General features: G+C 40.8%; 2 protein-coding genes across 5 annotated transcripts in view; one reads left to right on the forward strand and one right to left on the reverse strand.

Moving 5' to 3' along the window:
- The window catches only part of IQCK (IQ motif containing K), a 167,890-nt gene extending 159,876 nt beyond the window's left edge, over positions 1 to 8,014 (forward strand). Inside the window, exons 9-10 of one of the 2 annotated variants that reach the window (XM_069096057.1) lie at positions 100 to 189; positions 7,506 to 8,014. In XM_069096057.1, coding sequence (XP_068952158.1) covers positions 100 to 189; positions 7,506 to 7,588 — 173 coding nt within the window. In that variant the 3' untranslated portion in view covers positions 7,589 to 8,014. The remainder of the gene's footprint in view (positions 1 to 99; positions 190 to 7,505) is intronic. The other variant, XM_069096058.1, reaches the window with a different exon arrangement.
- A 147-nt stretch (positions 8,015 to 8,161) lies between these two features.
- The window catches only part of GPRC5B (G protein-coupled receptor class C group 5 member B), a 29,288-nt gene continuing 19,624 nt past the window's right edge, over positions 8,162 to 17,825 (reverse strand). For all 3 annotated transcript variants that reach the window (XM_069096054.1, XM_069096056.1, XM_069096055.1), the window contains exons 3-4: positions 13,155 to 13,267; positions 8,162 to 11,637 (exon numbers count right to left, since the gene is read on the reverse strand). In XM_069096054.1, coding sequence (XP_068952155.1) covers positions 11,593 to 11,637; positions 13,155 to 13,267 — 158 coding nt within the window. In that variant the 3' untranslated portion in view covers positions 8,162 to 11,592. The remainder of the gene's footprint in view (positions 11,638 to 13,154; positions 13,268 to 17,825) is intronic.

The raw sequence follows: 17,825 nt of genomic DNA on the forward strand, positions 1-17,825 counted from the left end.
CTTAATCATTTAGTTCTTGTTATCATCTTATTATCCTGCATCATTGTGGTTGTCCCCACATCCCAGTCGTCTCAGCTGTTCATCTGGCTCTTCTTTCAGGGCTCCTGAGTTCTTTTCTCATCACAGTCCTTCTTGAATTAGCTTTGTTTTTGCCCAAAGAACAGCACCAAGATATGCAGCAAGCAAAATGTAGCACCTGTCCTCCTGCCAAAAACTAAATGTGAAGTTAACGACTTTCTTTTTTCGAAGCATCCTACAAAAGCCTACAGTAGAACAAAGAAATGTAGAGTGTTCTACACACCGACAGACTATTAGCCAAAGTGATTTTTAATCCCTTAAGGATTATTACATGAATTTTAAAAAATGTAAACAAGAAAGCCTACAGGGTGGGAGGAACCACCTGGGAAATGGAAGAAAAATGTTCAGTGTTTGCCTTCCACAATTATTAATGTGGTTGTGCCACGGCTGGTGGCTTCTGGCAGTTGTGAGCCAGGGAAAGAAAACAGCTTCATTCTGATGGCAAAAAAGCTTTTCATCTGGAAAGCAACAAATATAATTCCATAAAAATGATGTTGGAGCTCAGGGTCCATGATAGCAAGGGGTCTCTGTGAACTTAGTTAGGCACAAAGTTGCATTTTTATTTTCACTAACTTTTGGTTTCCTTTGTAATTCTATGTATTTAATTTTATGCACTTAAAAACATTATTCAGAGAAGGAGCCCATTAGCCTTCACCCAAATGCCAAAGAGGGGTGGTCTATAACACTACAAAGGCTAAAAACCCATTTTCTAGACCCTTTTTCTAACTTCATAGAAAACTAGGTGAGCAGCCAAACCAGTCCCTTCCTATCTATAACTTCCTTTTTTTTCATTTTTCAAATGCTTTATTAACTTCTGATTTACATCATTCATTTCCGCCAGATTTTGAGTTACAAATTTTCTCTCCATTTTTCCCCACCCACTGCCCCAAAATAGCAGTCCCACAGGATATCCCCTCCTCCAATCTGCTCTCTCCCATATTTTTTCCCATACCCCTTTTGATTTTTCCAGTAGGGCATGGTGGATCTCTGTTCCCCAGTGCCTGTATATCTTATTTCCCACTTACATGTAAAATAGTATTAATATTAGTATATATATATATAAACATTTGATTTTAAAACTTTTTATTCCAGATTCATTCCCTTCCTCCCTTGTCTCCTACCTACCCTTACTGGGAAGATAAGCAGTTCAGTATAGGTTGTACATGTGTGGCTAATGCAAAACAATAACATAGTAGATATATTGTAAAAGACTGACTATATTTCCCTCCCTCCTCTCCCACCTCCCACTTGTTCTATTCTCTACTTTGATCCAGTCCCTTTTCAAAAGTGGGTGCTTCCAACTTCCCTCCCCCCCTCCAGCCTGCCTTCCCTTACATCTTCCCCCCTCTCATTCCCCCCTACTCTCCTGTAGGGTGAGATACCTTATTTAGTGTGTATTTCATTCCCTCCTCAAGCCAAATTCAATGAGAATAAGGTTGACCCATTCCCTTTTGCCTTCCTATTCTTTCCCTCCATTGTAACCATTTTCCCTTGACTCTTCTATACAAGATAGTTTACCCTATTCCGTCTCTCCCCATCTCCTCTCATTATATTCCTCTCTCACCTCTTAATTTCACCTTTTAAGTATCATCCCTTCCTGTTAAATTGGTGCTGTGCCCTCTATCTATGTATACCTGTAAACATATATACACATTCACATATGTATTCATATGCCCACATACCCTCACATATAGACATATATATATATATATATTTCTATTCCCTTCAACTATTTTCATACTGAGAAAAGTTTCATATGTTACAATTATTGTTTTTCCATGTGGGAATGTTAATAGTTCAACTTTGATAAGTTCTTTATGATTCTATCTATAACTTCCAATGCTATAATTAGGAATTTCTGCACTTAAAGTCAATTTAGTTGGGGATGGGGGAAAGGGTTCTTTTGTGAAGATTTAAGTAGTTTGAAGAGAGAGGTCATGGGAATTGAGGAGTTTGAGGACCTTGAAGTCAAGTTGCTGGGACTGGAGGGAGAAGGCTGTTATTTCCCTTGCTGGGGAAGCAGTCCACAGATGAGAAATAACAAGTGTCTAGGCAGTCAGGCAGTTAATACATTTGTTAAGGACCTACTATGGGCCAGGCACTGAGGTAAGCCTGGGGACACAGTGAAAGTCAGAAGACAAACTTTGCTCTTAAGGAGCTCACAGTCTGTGAAGAGAGACCACCTGCAAACAACTATGTACAGACAAGAAATAGACAGGAAAAACTGGCATTAACAGAAAGAAGGCACCAAAATTAAGGGGGATTGGGAAAGGCTTCCTGAAGTTGGGATTTTACCTGGGACTTGAGGGAAGCCAGGAGGTGGAGATGGTGATGGAGAGGATTCCAAGCTCTATGGGATGGCAAGAAAAAATTTCCCAAGTGTTGAGATGGAGAGTCAAGTGTGAAAAGTTGCTGCTTATCTCTGCTGTAATCTTTAAGGTCCAAGGGGAAGAGAGCCGAGTGTCCTGAGGATTCAGCTTTATGTTGAGTATAATTTAAAGGAGCAAAAGTAGTTGCTGAATGATGGTAGCAGAGAAAAATCTGAAAGCAGAGGTGGTGGTATGGGCAAGGAGTATGCCAGCCCCTCTATCTGGCCTTATGTGTGTGTTAGAGGGTATGAAAGACGAATGAACCCAACCTTGGAAAGAGTGACAAGAGGTCTTCAGGAGAAATAATGCTAGAAAGGAAAGTGAGAATAAGAAATCGAGAAGGGGAACTTGACAATAGAGGAGGGTGCCAGGGGACACAAGGACTAAAAGCCACCAATAGACTGCCTTCACTGCTGATCCCCTCCCTCCCCCAACACGTATGGATCTCAGGTCAAGTGAAATAGGCCTTGGCGATGTGGTGAGTGGAAGTCCTAGACTAGTGTCCCTTTTCTAGGGACCAGGCAGCACAAAGGATGCCTGAGGGAGTGAGCCAGTCAGGTGACTGGAAACCATGGGAGGGAGAGAAAGAAGCACCCCACTCCCCAGATACTGGCATCCAAAGGCCTAGTTGCTCCTTGATAGGTCCAGCTCTGCTGATCTGCAATGAGATGTTAACACATACTCATAATAGAGAAGCATTTCTGGACTTAACTAAACTTCTCAAAGGCAAAGACTTTTGTCTTATCTAACTTTTGTATCTCCCCCAGTGCCTAGCACAATGCTTTGCATACAGTAGTCATTTAATTGTTGTTGAATCATGAATGACTCTTCCTTTGTGACCCCATGTACCATACATAGCCTGATAATACTGTCCATGGGGTTTCCTTGTCAAAGATACTGGAGTGGGTTTCCTTTCCTTCTCCAGTGGATTATAGCAAGCAGAGATTAAGGGACTTTGCCCAGGGTCACACAACCAGTACATATCTGAGGCTGGATTAGATTTTATGTTTTCCTAAAAAAAAAAAAACATTCAATCCACTGAGCCATCTAGCTGCTTCCAGTCATTTAATAACTAACATTTAATAATAATAAACATCTAGGTATTATCAGCAGGTTATTTTCTTGGGTGTAATAGTGAGAGATCCATGTAGTGTTGGCATTTCCTTTTTCACAGAATAACAAATGAAGGTTGAAAGAACTCTTGTTGGGGCAGCTAATTGGCAAAGTGAGTAGAGTACCAGCCCTGGAATCAGGAGGACCTGAGTTCAAATCTGGCCTCATACACTTACCACGTACTAGCTGTGTGACCTTGAGCAAGTCACTTAACCCCAATTGCCCTGCCTCCCCCCCTCCAAAAAAAAGAGGAAAAAAAACAAAAAAGAAAGAACCCTTGTTCATGGTGTAGTAGGAGGACTGGTCCTAGTCTAGGCCAGCTCTTCACCTGAAGTCAGTAAGGCCTAGAAAGGTGATTTGTCTGCGGTCACATGATGACAAAATAATAGTTATAACTTGAACTTGGAAGCCTTTTGACCCCAAGGCTAGCACTCATTCTGTGATGCCACGACACTTTTCTGACCTCTCTTATCTCTTCTTTGTCTGTTGTGCTGGCTTCTCATCCTCCTCCTGTTTCTTAAAAATGTTTGTCCTCGATATTCTGTTCTTTAGCTTCTTCTCTGCTGGAGAGCTTTGTGAGAATCAGAGCAGCTGATAAATGCTCAGCTTGCATTAATAATAATTTCCTACTTCAAAGGCAGAGCAGGAGGCCAAGGGAACTGCTCTGCTGGACCTGGTTCTGCTCAACACAAAGAACATGATTACTAAAATAGAAAAGACAGGAACCTTGGGAGAAAGCAACTATTTCAGATTATGTTACAAATAAAAAAGGGAAAAGTCATCAGTTTAATGCACAGTCTATATTGAGGGAAAAGATTTCAAAAGTTAAAAGAAAAGATGAGTAGCAAGTCATGGCCCAAAATTCTAGAGGTGAAGTTGGCTCAAGAAGTTTGGGATACTTTTAAGATGAACATTCTGACAACACAAATGATTTCAATGTGGAAGGGAAACTTTCCAGAGACTAATATGGATGAACCAGGGAACTTACTGACCAACTCACATAGAGGTTTTTGGTTTTGCTTTTTTTAGTTTTCATACCTGATGCAGTCAGTTTTTATTTCCTAGAGTAAAAGGTACGATAAATAGACCAGCTGAGAAATACCAAGAACCCGACCACTTTTGAGACCTATCCAAATGTGGTGTGTCTAGCTATTGTAACAACACAAATATCAACAGGTGCTTCTTCCAGAAGTCCTAGACTCCTTGACATTAGAAATCTCCAAGTGGGGGCGGCTAGGTGGCACAGTGAATAGAGCACCGGCCCTGGAATCAGGAGCACCCTTGGGCAAGTCATTTAACCCCAACTGCCCTGCCTTCCCCCTCAAAAAACAAACAAACAAACAGAAAAGTTTCTGCTGACTTCCTAAGATTATGTTATATAGTTTCTGCCCTGCTGGGTTCTACTTAAAAACTCTTCTTTAAAGCTTAATTCATCCAAAGATTTGTGAATGGATCAGTATGTATAACAATATAAATTAAAACTCCTTCACCACTAAATAGACATTCCAGCCTCAGACACTTAATACAAAAACTAGCCGTGTGACCTTGGGCAAGTCACCTAACTCCACTTGCCCTCCAAAAAGCAAAAAAAAAAAAAAAAAGAAGTCTCCAAGTGGAAGCTGGAGGATCACTTGAAAAAAGGGACATTGTAAAAGGGATTCATGCATCAGGTTGAACTAGATCAGTGATATCAAACTCAAATAGGAATGAGATCCACTAAACTGAATGTAAGGATCTCTGTGGGCCTCATACTGACTTCGTTTTAAGATGTAATATTATCTATGTTTTATTATATATTTTTTTATTTTGTTAAACATTTCCCAATTACATTTTCACCTGGTTTGGGCTTCATTCTGAAGTGTTCAAGCCTCATGTTTGACACCTATGGACTAAATGATCTCTAAAGTCCATTTCAGTTCTGATTTTGCAATATTCACATCTGAGATCAGCCAAAATAGATGCACATTGTTACACCATTTGGAGATTCTATGTAACAATATGCTTCTTACCTTTCTCTTAATAGATTTTCTTTCTGACCATGATCTACAAATTGGGTGTGATTCTTTGTATTTTTTAAATGCAAAGAAAAAAAAAGATGCAGCGCTAATTTAACATTCATTATCTTCCCCTTTCCCCATTCTTCTCATTTATAAGTTGAAGTTCTGACTCTGTAGCTTGGCAAAGACCTGAATATAGATCTCTTTTAAATAAAGAGCAACTCTGAGTATGCTATTTGTTATCTCCTTGTTTCCCAAAGTAGATCAATTCTTCAGAATCCTAGACAATTTTATGTCTGCCTGCATTTTAGTACACAAGCTGAAAAAATTGGGGCTTGGTTAAGCATATGGGGAAAGGCCAGCTGGACCAAGTGTTGCTTTGTGGATTAAGTCTTTACACAACAATTGGAGATTAGTGTTTCTGTTCGACTGTCTTTAACAATGTGTTGGATAACAATGTTCAAAATGTCCAAGAAGATGTTTTAACTCTATTAACTTTAACAAATTCAAAGAAAAAAAGCCGTGCAGGAATTTAGTAATGGAACTTACAATGACTTCAACAAAAGTCAAGTAGATAAAAAATCCAGGGTAATGTCCAGTTACATGACACATAAATCATAGTAGCAAAGGCATTCAAAACCTGGGCCACTCCTTCTCTTTCCAGTTTGTCCTCTCAGTGTAGCTATTTCCAAGGCAGGTTTTTTCTGAGCCATTCAGCATTGCAGAAAACTACTTGTTGAGGTCATTTAAGCTTCGTGGGCTTACCCATGTTGCTATTAACAATGATATCCGGGGTCTGACCTCCATATAGGGCTGACATTATGGACAGACTAAAAAGAAGTACCACTCACCTATGCTCCATAGCTATGGGCCATGCCCATTCAATTTTGCATCCTGATGGGGGAACCAGACAGTATGAATAACTAAAGCACAATTCCTCCTTACTAGGGGAAATATAAACAGTGCCCTTATCTACAAAGAAAGGCATACAGTAAGTTTTGTGTATTAACAATTATGGGCAGGCAAAAATGGTACCAGAAGGACAGACTAACAAGAGTTAATTTTCAGTTGGGTTTAATTTTCTCAGATTTTCCCCCCTTTTTTGGGGGGAGGGGGTTGGGAGGAGGCTTTTATCTGTTTAGGACTGATTACTTTCACAGACAGCCCAACTCTGTCTTTAGCTGTCTTTCCTGTTTGGCAGAACAGGGTCAATCACCTGGATCATATTCTTGCCCAGACTGTGACATACAAGAAATGAATTTCCACTGACCTTGTTGTTGTCCTCAGTGATATCCTGATTTTGACTCTTTGGGGATGGGGTGTGTTGAGCTGTTTAACTGAAATCTGCTGGTATTTCAGTAACATTCCTCAAAGCTACAAGACCTGAAAATAACACTTTTGACTTTTACCTGAAATGAATCTGGGCAACAAACTCAGTTTGGGGTTTTGGGATATGGTGATGTTTTAAACTTTAGATGGTAGACAATTCAAAAAGTTCCCATTCCCAATACACAAGCATACCTAGCATACCTTAAGAATCATCTCTTATATTTGTACAGGGTGTCCCTAAAGTCTGGACACATAGGACATCTTATTAATTATGCATATTTTAAAGAAATGAAATGAATGAAATTTTCAACATTTTATTTAATTAGCATAAATGAGATTTCATAGGAAGACACCGGAGACACATAGGAAATCTTATTAATTAAATTGATCTCATTAATATGGAAAATAGTTCCCAATAGCAAACGAAAGCTTTTATTCCATATGAAATTGTCATGGCCAACATTTGTGCTAGTTAAATAAAATGTTGAAAATTTCATTTCTTGAAAATATGCATAGTTAGTGAGATTTCCTATGTGTCCAGACTTTAGGGACATCCTATAGTGTCCTTGTTAGAGCGTTTTCCTGGAGTGTCTCTTGATGAGTCTTCTTTCTGTTACAGTGAAATGCACATTAGAGGATGAAGAACAGCTTCCCAATCTGCAGCCTGAGCCAAGCACCATTATAGATACCCTGAGCAAATAAAAGGCATCTGCATTTTGAAGTCTCAGACATAAAGTTCTTTGTATGCTGGCAAAAGGAAGAGTTACTGGTGAACACATCAAAAAGTTGGGTATGGTCAAACTTAACTCTCATTATTCTCTGGGGCTTTCCCCAATAATCCGATCAATTGCAATTCCAAAGATTCAATCCTGTTTAAACTGAGATCTCAAACCTGGGAAGTCTGGGTTTTCTTTTATCAGAAGCTACAGTCTTTTGCAAGCATTTGATCATTTTAAATTCTTTTAACTGCAGTAGTTAATTTCAAAGGAGAACAGTATTTTTTGGGTCATGACAATCCTTAACGTTTACTAGAACCTACATGAGGGCAAATACAAGGAACAAAAAGAGACCAGAGTGAGTTTTCAGCTCAAACCTCTCTAGGCCAAAAATATTGTAGAGAGGTCATTAGCTTCTTGCTGAAGTGAATATCAAGTCCACATTCATTCTCTGATTTGGAGTATCTGTGGTCACTGAATCTAAAGTCCTGAGAATAGCTATAGGACCAGATTATGAAGGAAAATGTTGTTGGGCCATTTTAACAAGTTACAACAAGCATTGTATGTAAATAGTAAAGCCTTTATTTTTTGTTAAGAACAGCATTTTGAAAATAAAACATCTGCCCATGCTTTACAACCTTCTTAATTTGTATTCTTATATACAGTCATTTATTGTATACATTGATTGTCTTGAAAATTCTTTAAAGGTGTTCTTTTTAAGTATGCAATGGTCAGCAGCGGGGTGGGGAGGGAGGGGGAAAGTACATTATAAAACACACATTAATACATTTAATAAATATATATTATCTATCAAAAATGAGCTTCTGCTCTTAATCAATTAATAAAAAGCACCTGCTGGGTAGTCCTGTAAGCTGGTATAATAATAGTCAAATCAATTGATTATAAAAGCTACAATGTTCCCTTTTTGCACAGCTTTTGGTTAGGCCTGAGGCAGCAAACTGCTGTCATCAACCAATAAGAGACAACCTGGTTAATTCTGAGTGAAAAAGGTACCTTTCAAGGACATTAAGCAGTACCTTTTTTCCAGAATTGAGGGGGTGTCCAGAGGCCCCTGGGGTGTTCACAGAACCCAAAGCTTCATCTGATTTCTCTTAAACGATGGAATAGCTACATTTTAAATTCGGCAACATTTCATCACAAAGTTTGAAAGCCCTGTAGGGTTTCAGAATCACTGTTCCCTGCCCTGCCCTGCCCACCCCCCATCTGCAGAGAGATGAAAACTGGGATGAATCCAGTCTTATACCAAAAAGGGACATAGTGGCTTTTATGGCCCCAGAATGGCTTCTGATAACTTAATGCTGAGAGTTATAATTTGTGCTTACAACTGTGTGTTTTAATCATGGACGTGCTACTCGTAGGTCTTTTTACGCAAAGTTAAAAGTAAACACGTCTTGTTTACACTAATAATAAATGGAGGTGCCATAATAAATGGAGATGCCTTGTCACACTTTGCTTTCTGGAACAGTTGCTATCAAAGACCATGGCTAGGCAAAGATCTTTGTATGGGTTATGTGAGGTTATTAGGAAAACAATGATCCTCTCTTTTCTGGGATTACCACTCCTCTACCCCAAATTACAATTTATTAGCTCATTCCCATCTTTAAACCTTGCCAAAAACAGAACCTTAAAAACACATCTGATAACTGTCTGAAATAAAATTGTCCAAGGACTAGAAACACTTTCATTTTTATTGTAGTGAATATTACTTTCCAGCAGTAGCATTTACAAAGAGAAACCACTCCTGCCATCTAGGCCATAGTCACCTTAGACATTTTGATAACAGCTTAGAGGAAAGTTACATCGTTAATGGTTCCTTTCTGAAAGTGAGACTTTTTTTGCAGGCAAATGTCACTGATGGCATTCTACAACTCCAAATGACTTCATAGAGCTGGGATAAGTAACCATTTCCTGGCACAAGAATGTGTAACTTGTTTTTAATTGAATTAGATTGAGGCATTAGGTGATTTCTTTACTTTTAGAATAAGGGGTTCTACATGCAACATCCCACCCCCACCCTTTCCCTAACATCCTCCCTCCCCCAAATATTTAAATTTCCACACCATCTAACAACCACCTTCCCAAATACACACTAAGGGCTAAAGTCAGGTGTCTGGTTTTCTAAAAGCAAGCGCATGCTCCCAGGGCTGATACTGGGGATGAGATATGATGGGGACAGGCACTCACATGCCATGCTTTCTTTTCACATGCATGGCAGAAAGGGAAATGAACTTGCAGAGAGGGGAAAAAAATAACTTGTAAGATGATCACGGCAAGAAGGGCAATATCGACCTCATGTCCCCCAGTGCTGTGCAGAGGGTGGAGGGCTTATAGGGCACAGCCAAAAATCAGGTGTAGAAAGAATTAGAGGCTTTGTTATAATTATTCAGCATAGATGTATTCAATTTATAAAGTCAGTGACCATTTTTCCCCAACCATTGACCTTTTCCATGTTCTTTGTGGCTTATCTTTTTTTTTATTTGTTAAAAAAAAGTCTAGAAAGTAGATTTCTTAAAGCAAAAGAACCCGTCATCATTTATATATCCAATACTGTCAGGTTAAAAATCTTGCTGTAGGCATTTAAGAAAGCTGCAGATCACATTGGCTAAACAATGAGGAGACCATGATGCTTTTAATGTTGGATATGCACTAAATAAATGTTAAATAATAACAGGATGATTTGCTCGAGACAGATGGAAACTATGGCAGAAGTAATGGATTTTGAAAGAACTATTTTGAGAGAACTTGCAGTTAACCAAGATAAAAACATCTAACAAACTTCTCTTCTCTACTCCAAAGCCCAACAAACAAACAACAAATCCACAAACAAAAATGTTCCTGTCTTAGAGATCCCACTACCTTGATATAAGGAACAGACAGATAAGTTCCTTGCATTACTAAGCAGTAGGACCCTTGAAATGCCATCACATGGGACTCTGGGAAAGCCACATCACATAAGTTAGTGGCAAGCTTGGCATGGCTCATCCCTCTGGCTTTCTGAGCTGGTGGCCCCCACTGGCACATTTGGAAATAAAATATAGATAAATCAAAACAATGCTTAGACCACCAGGTTCTCAGTTGGCTTCTGGGGAAATGGGAAGGGAGGAAAGATGGGAAGGGAGGAAAGAAGCTTGACAACACTGAGAACTTCAGTCTGGCACCACATGACACAGGTCATGTCCACCTCTGGCTCCATTCTTGGGCCTGTCTATACTCTTAATAGGAATATCACAGGTCAAGGCATAAAAAACAAACACCAGTCCAACACCATGTTAAATGTGATCCACGAACCAATAACCAGATACCATTTGCTTCTTCAGGATGGGAGGGGGAGCCTTCACTAATAGTGTTTCTTGCATTTTCACAGGTAATGCAATGTTCCTTTCAGTGTTAACCAGGGCCCCCACCCTCAATAAAACACCTCATAATCGAAGTATGTCTGCAGATAAACACTTACAAAACTGACAACCAAATTACTCTCTGACCCCTGGCAATACGTAAACCAACTAGCAACCAAGTGGGAAAGCCCCTCTGTATGCTTTAGCAATGAAGTGTCAACCTCACAAGGGAGGCAGCCTGGATCCAATCCTTGCCATTGGGAGAGGCCCTACAAGGAAACCTGCACTCAAAGCAAATCAGGCCTGCTCAGCAGTCACTGTGACTTTGGTTCTTCTACACTTGGAGGATGCAGTCTCCCCAGTTGCATTTTAAGAGTGAGCCTAATTCTACAGGAAATTAGCTTTGCTTTAGTTTGCAAACTCATTCGTTGGTTTGGTATTTTGTGGGTGGTTAGCTCATCAGTTCACCAATGTTCACATTTACATGAAACCCCATTATCTGGGATTTTGAAAGCTCCAGGATGAGCGGTGACTTTGTTCTGCCACTGTTATTGATTTCTCCCCCAGAAAGACTCAGCCAGGGAATAAAATCTGTAACAGAGATTCTTATTCTCTGGAACTTTGTAAAAGCCTTTCACCAGAGGTGTCTTCCAGTGTAACTTGGCGGAGCGGTTGGGATCTGGAAATAAGGATAACAAATCCATAACTATGAACTCGATGCTTTTCCAAAGTCAATGAACATATGCACTGTTAGAAATTAAGTCATTAGGAGAATGACATGATTCAGGAAGCAATTTTCAAATTGGCCAAACAAAGCAGAGCTTAGGAACTAAACGTAAGTACAGTGGAAATGGCTTATTGTCTTATTCAGTCAAACTTCTTGAGCCAAAAAACTTTAACCTTTAATAATAAAGCATTTCCTCACCACCCCACCATGAAAATGGCCTAAATGACTCTTAATTCTACATCACAAACCCTTTGCCCTTATTTGGAGCTATTGCTCTGTGGCATATTTATCCATGGTCAATAGGAACAGGTGTATTTAAACAGTCATCGACCAACCAAGGTATCCTAGGCCTGATTCCAAATCATATTTACTGATGGCACAGAGACCAAACACTCATGACATAGATTAGTTTGGCAGAGGGCCAAGTCTTGGCCCTGTGCATACTGGGGGGAAAGGACCTACCCCTCATGAAAGCTAATCTGTGGTCCTGTTTATTTCTGATCTTCTGCCCAACTAATCTGTGACATCCCACTCAAAAATAAAAGAAGAACAAAACGTCTAAATAAAACCTAAGGTTTCTGTGCTCAATGTACATTCACCAGAGAACCCCAGTCATCGGCTCATGTTATTGGTGACCCATTGTGATCAGGCTGAGTTATGGAATTGGCACATGATATAAAAAAATGGAAATGTACTTGACATGTGTAAACAGGCTTATGAATGGTTTGTTTTTTTTAAAGAAGCACATAGCCATGTTTGGAAATTAAATGTGGAGATGAGAGTTCCTCTCTGGATTGCTACAGAAAAAGAATGCCATTCCAGGAAAGGAAAATGGCCATGGCCATTCTCTTGAAAGATTGTTTGGCATCGGTTAGCTAACCCATTCTTGCCATGAGAACAGAGTAAGGCTTTAACAATACTGACAGGCCAAACTATGTCTGAGGGGAGGAAATGGTGATCTCCATGTGAGCAAGCTCTCCAAATCTTTTGGGATCTCTTTCCAGGGAGTTCCCTGTGCTGACCCTAGGGCACACAGGTTGATAGAGAGGAAGGGGGAAATCCGAGCTAGACTGAACATCAACAAAATCTGGAAGAGATTATAATTTTAAATTGGCTGGCCTTTCTCAAAAGGTGAATCAGCAGACATGGCTTAGGGTAAAGGAAAAATTCAGGTTGCCTACAGGCTCACTTATACTGTCAGGGACCACTGGTGATCTGGAATGGTCTCAGGATAACAGGATTCTCAAACTAAACTACAAACTGACTAAATTCAGGTGGATTTTATTTTAACTGTATGGGGTGGAGGGAGAAAGAAAAAATGTAAGCATTTCATGCATACTAGCTGCAAGTGATGTCATTTTTAGCTTTTGTCAAGCAGTTTAAACAGTGCCGTTTCTCCCCAATGAAGCTGTTCCCCAGGACTGTACATATGTAAGCTTCCTGCCATAGCATCACATTTTGATACTTACAGTCCCACCATTTAGCACAACTGCCATCTCAGTGGGCTGATAAACATTACTTCTAAACGGAGCACTGGGTCGGTTTGCCAAACTACCATTTCGAAATCCTGCAGTTCGTAGAGCTGAGGGGGAGAGAAAAAAAAGGGAGATACAAATTTTCTTTTTTAGTGGTTGTTTTCTTCCTGATGCATCAACACCCTGCTCCTGCCCCCACACTGTGCCCTCCCCTCATCACATGCCCAGGCTAAAAACAAAAATCACAAAGGAGCTTTGTTCCCAGTCTCCCTTTGTAGCTAATCAGGCATTTGTGGGGTTTGGAAAGTTTGTCCCTAAGTTAGTAAACTGCCTGGCATTTGTGGGAGAGAAGCTTGAACTCCCAATCCTTGTTACTTGCTGACAGCTCTACTCAATTTGGGTTTTGCCATGCCAAGATGATAATATGTATGTTCCTGATAAAAAAGATACTGTCTTTTAGTGCCTGCTATGTGCCAGCCGCTAGAAGCTGGGGATGCAAAGACAAAAGAACCCTCAAGTCTCTCTGTGTTGAAGGAATTTACAACCTCCCCAAAAGAGCTAACACTCTGGAGCCGTTGCCACCATTCTCGTGCAGTTGACAGAATGCTGGACTTAAAGAGTCAATAAAATCTAGGCCAGGCCTGCACAAGGCCTGATCTAGGCTCAATGTAAAACTTAGGTGTGACCTCTGTATTCTCAATATCTAACACACTGCCTTACACATAATGGGCCCTAAATAAATGCCTGTTGGATTGGACTGGATTTAAATCCCACCTGATACTATCTATGTGACCATGGGCCAAGTCACTGAACCCAAGTCTCAGTTTCCTCATCTGTAAAATGCAGAAATGTCAGCAATTCTCATCATAATCCTCATTTAGTAATTGTTTCACTAAGGAAATCCTACCTTTCAGCCAGAACAAGCTCGGGGTAAAATGAACTCTATGTAGTCATTTCTACAAGCACCCAAATTATCCCTAGAAGCAACCTGGACTTCAGAGAGAGCAGACTTAGGTTTGGTCAAAGTACTGAGGAAAAAGAGACCCAGTCCAAGAAATATTCGATGAAACACTTCCTAAACATTTGTTGAGAAGGTGACTGGAGGTGTCACCCAAGCCAGAGGAACATTCAGAAGTAGTTTGCCATTTCCAATGCCCTTCCCAAGGAAAATCATCTTATTCTTTTTTTTTTCCTTGGAGGGCAATTGGGGTTAAGTGACTTGCCCAAAGCCACACAGCTAGTAAGTGTGTTAAGTGTCTGAGACCAGATTTGAACTCAGGTCCTCCTGACTCCAGGGCTGGTGCTCTATTCACTGCGCCACCTAGCCACCCCGAAAATCATCTTATTCTTATGCATGTCATCTGTCCTGACCCAGGCCCCATGCTTGCTCTCAAGTGTGAGAGAGAAGGTCAAATGGAAAGCTCTTACTTTGCTTCCTAAAGCAGGGGATTGGGACAATTGATTATTTGAGGAACATGAACCTAAGAATTACTTCCACTTATCTTCTATCTGCTAAGTGGCTGAGGCCAGACTTGAACTCAGGTCCTCCTGACTCCAGTGCCAGTGCTTTATCCACTGTGCCACCTAGCTGTCCCTACTTCCACTTATCTTAATCAGAAAGGTGCTCTCTGTTCGGCTGTAGGGAGGACCAGGCATTTTGCTTGCTTGTTTACCAGATTGAATGATTGGAGAAGTGTGTCTATAGCTCCAGAGGCAGGCTGGCTACCAGAAAGACCTGGTCAAGTCATTGGACCTCACTACGTGCTAAAGGCAACAATGGTAGAAGGAATGTCCTCACTTGAAAACTTCCTGTCCTTGGGACACAGGGCCGGATGTTCCCTATATGGATGAAATCACAGTCATTCCTAGCCCAATGGTTTTCATTTAGAACAGGCCTGCACAACTTGGGGCCCTCTACATTTTTTTATGGGTTTCCTGAGATCTGTTGGCATGCAGCAAGCAGTTCGAGGGTCATAAGTAGCCAACTAGGCTGCAAGTTGCACAGGCCTGATTTAGAAGGTTCTTCAGGAACTGCTGAATTGAAACTGTTCCCAGTGCCTTGGTTCACCTGCTGCCGTCCAGGTGGCTTTAAAATGCCAGATCTGGAGGGCTATCACTACAGGAAACAGAGTGCTGAAACCCAGCTGGATCGAGTAAGTCCTGTATTGCTTTTGTCTAAAACAATAACAGAGTAGGACCTTTTCTCCAGATGCGTCCAAAGAGCAAGGCCTAGAGTTTTGTTTCTAACTTGCTGGGTAACCAAAGCTCCAAGGAATGAATTAGCCAAGGGACTAAGTGGCAGAGATGAGCCAAACCCTTGGCTTCCTCTATAATGAGAGATAGGAATAATGGTACTGCAGAAGCAGAAGGTCATTATGTCCAAACATCTCACTACAACAAGAAAACTGAGGCCCACAGAGGTGAGATGGTATACATCAGAGATACTGAGTGGACCACAAAACCCCCAACTGTAGCCTGGACCAAATTAAAGTGTAATCGGGAAATATCTAACAAAAGAAATGAAAATACAACATACATAAGGTGAATTTGTGGTTTTCTAAGGCAATGTGGCCTCCAGGGATCTGTTTGACATCAATTGATATATCTATATATACTATAGTATACTTTGAATACTATATTCATGACAGAAGGATGCAGCCCTTGAAAGCAACTGCCAGATCTCTGGGCATTCACTTCAGTGGATTCACTGAGGTGGAAGGGGGTAGAGGGGATAGACTAGTGATAAAAATAGCTACCATTTATATATAACTTTACATATATTATCTCCCTTGATCCTCACAACTGTGAAGTATGTGCTTTTATCTGCATTTTGCAGATGAGGAACTGAGTCAAAAATAGGTCAAGTGATTTAGCCAGGGTCAAACAGCTACTAAGGATCTGACACAGGATAGGAACTCAGGTCTTCTTGACTTCCAAGTCCCATCTATCCACTACATTACCTGGCTTCTTAGTATAGACATAAAGTAGCCTTTGGTCCAGTGGAATCTTCATGCCCTAATTCCCAAACCTCTCTAGCCTCTGATCAACTGACATTCATGGAACTAAATATATAATTATTATATTTAGATCTCATGCCAACTTTTCTCTGACGTTGACACTAAAGGTATAATTCCCATTTTATAGGTGAGGAAACTGAGATCTAGAGCAGTGAACTGGCTTGCCCATAGTCACACAGCTAGTAAGTATCAGGAGGGATTTTTTTTCATGTTTTCATAAAGTTTTAATATTTGTAAAAAGCTTCATCTACATCATCTCAGAGATTTTTAATCCAGGACTTCACTCCAAGCCCAATACTTTATCCACTATGGTCCCTAAAAAAAGGTACCCTCTTGAAAAAGCACTTTGTCTCATTCCTCTGAAAGGTGAATGCTTAACACATCTCTAAGGCTTTTGAAGTTGTGATTCAAGGTGCTATATTTTTCAATGCATTTTAATTTCTTATCACTTCTGTCACACTGGCACTGATGTTAATAAGCAAAAGGCTGAACAAAGTATTTCTCAGGGAAAAAAAAGGAAGGAGACTACTGGAATCAGCTTCGTCACCAAACCATACCCAGGGTGCTATAATTTACCCAGGAATATACCCTTTGCACTGAGAAGCTCTCTATCACAACACTGAAGTGTCAGACGGGGAAGGTGATGAGGGAGGCCAAGTGGTCCTCTATCACTTGTAACAGAAGATTGAAACGGGAGAGGCCCAGGTTGGCCTGAGATGAGGGCCATAGTGGTATGAAAGAGCCCAACTGAAGAGGACTTGGGCCCTGGCTCCCTGAAATTCAAGACCCCTGGGGCTTAGGCCAAGAATTCCAACAGCTGTCCTCAATTGCGGCTAGAGGACAAGTGCAGGAGGGCCCTGGCCATGGTAGATAAGGTTTCTGTTTCATGGATTTATGCCTGCAGGGAGAGTCTGTTCTGCTAGAGGTCAGGACACAACTCCGGGCAAACTTTGAGGGCCCCCCCCCACTTTAGGAAGTCAACTTTGCACATAGCCAACTGGCAGTAATTTGCACTAATAAAGATACAAAGTAATCCTTAACATAGGATAAATGAAAAAAATCCAAGCCCTTTGGCTCTTGAACAGAGCCAGGGGAAAGGGAGGACACATACCAAGATCATCTACTCCCTTTTTTGTCTAGTCCAGGGGTGGAGAACTTGCGGCCTCGAGGCCACATGTGGCCTTCTAGGTCCTTGGGTGTAGCCTTTTGACTGAGTCTAAGTTTTACAGAACAAATATAATTATTAAGGGGATTTGTTCTATGAAACTTGAATTCAAAGGACTGTACTTGAGGACCTAGAGGACGCCATGTGGCCTCGAGGCTGCAGGTTCCCCACCCCTAGTCTAGTCTTTCTTCACTGGCTTGGCTCCTGAAGACTGGACGAGAAGAAGCTACGCATGTAAATCAGAATCATAGGCTTATAGAATGGCAGTTTGAGAATACACTTTAGATATCATGTACGTTTTGTGTGGCAGAATACTAGGGCTCAGATGTGTCACTGCTCAAGGAGACATGATGAGGGTATTAGTGGCAGGACTGGGTCTCCCATGGCCCTAAGAAACTAAAGCATTAAGTCTGACATATCAGATTCATATAGCAAGGGCTAGATGAGCAATGCAGAATTGGCCCTGGCACTGTGGGGATCTGT

This window comes from Petaurus breviceps, unplaced genomic scaffold (genome assembly GCF_028583685.1).
Source record: "Petaurus breviceps papuanus isolate PSGF00001 unplaced genomic scaffold, PetGlider_PUasm1.0 229, whole genome shotgun sequence".
NCBI lineage: Eukaryota > Metazoa > Chordata > Mammalia > Diprotodontia > Petauridae > Petaurus > Petaurus breviceps.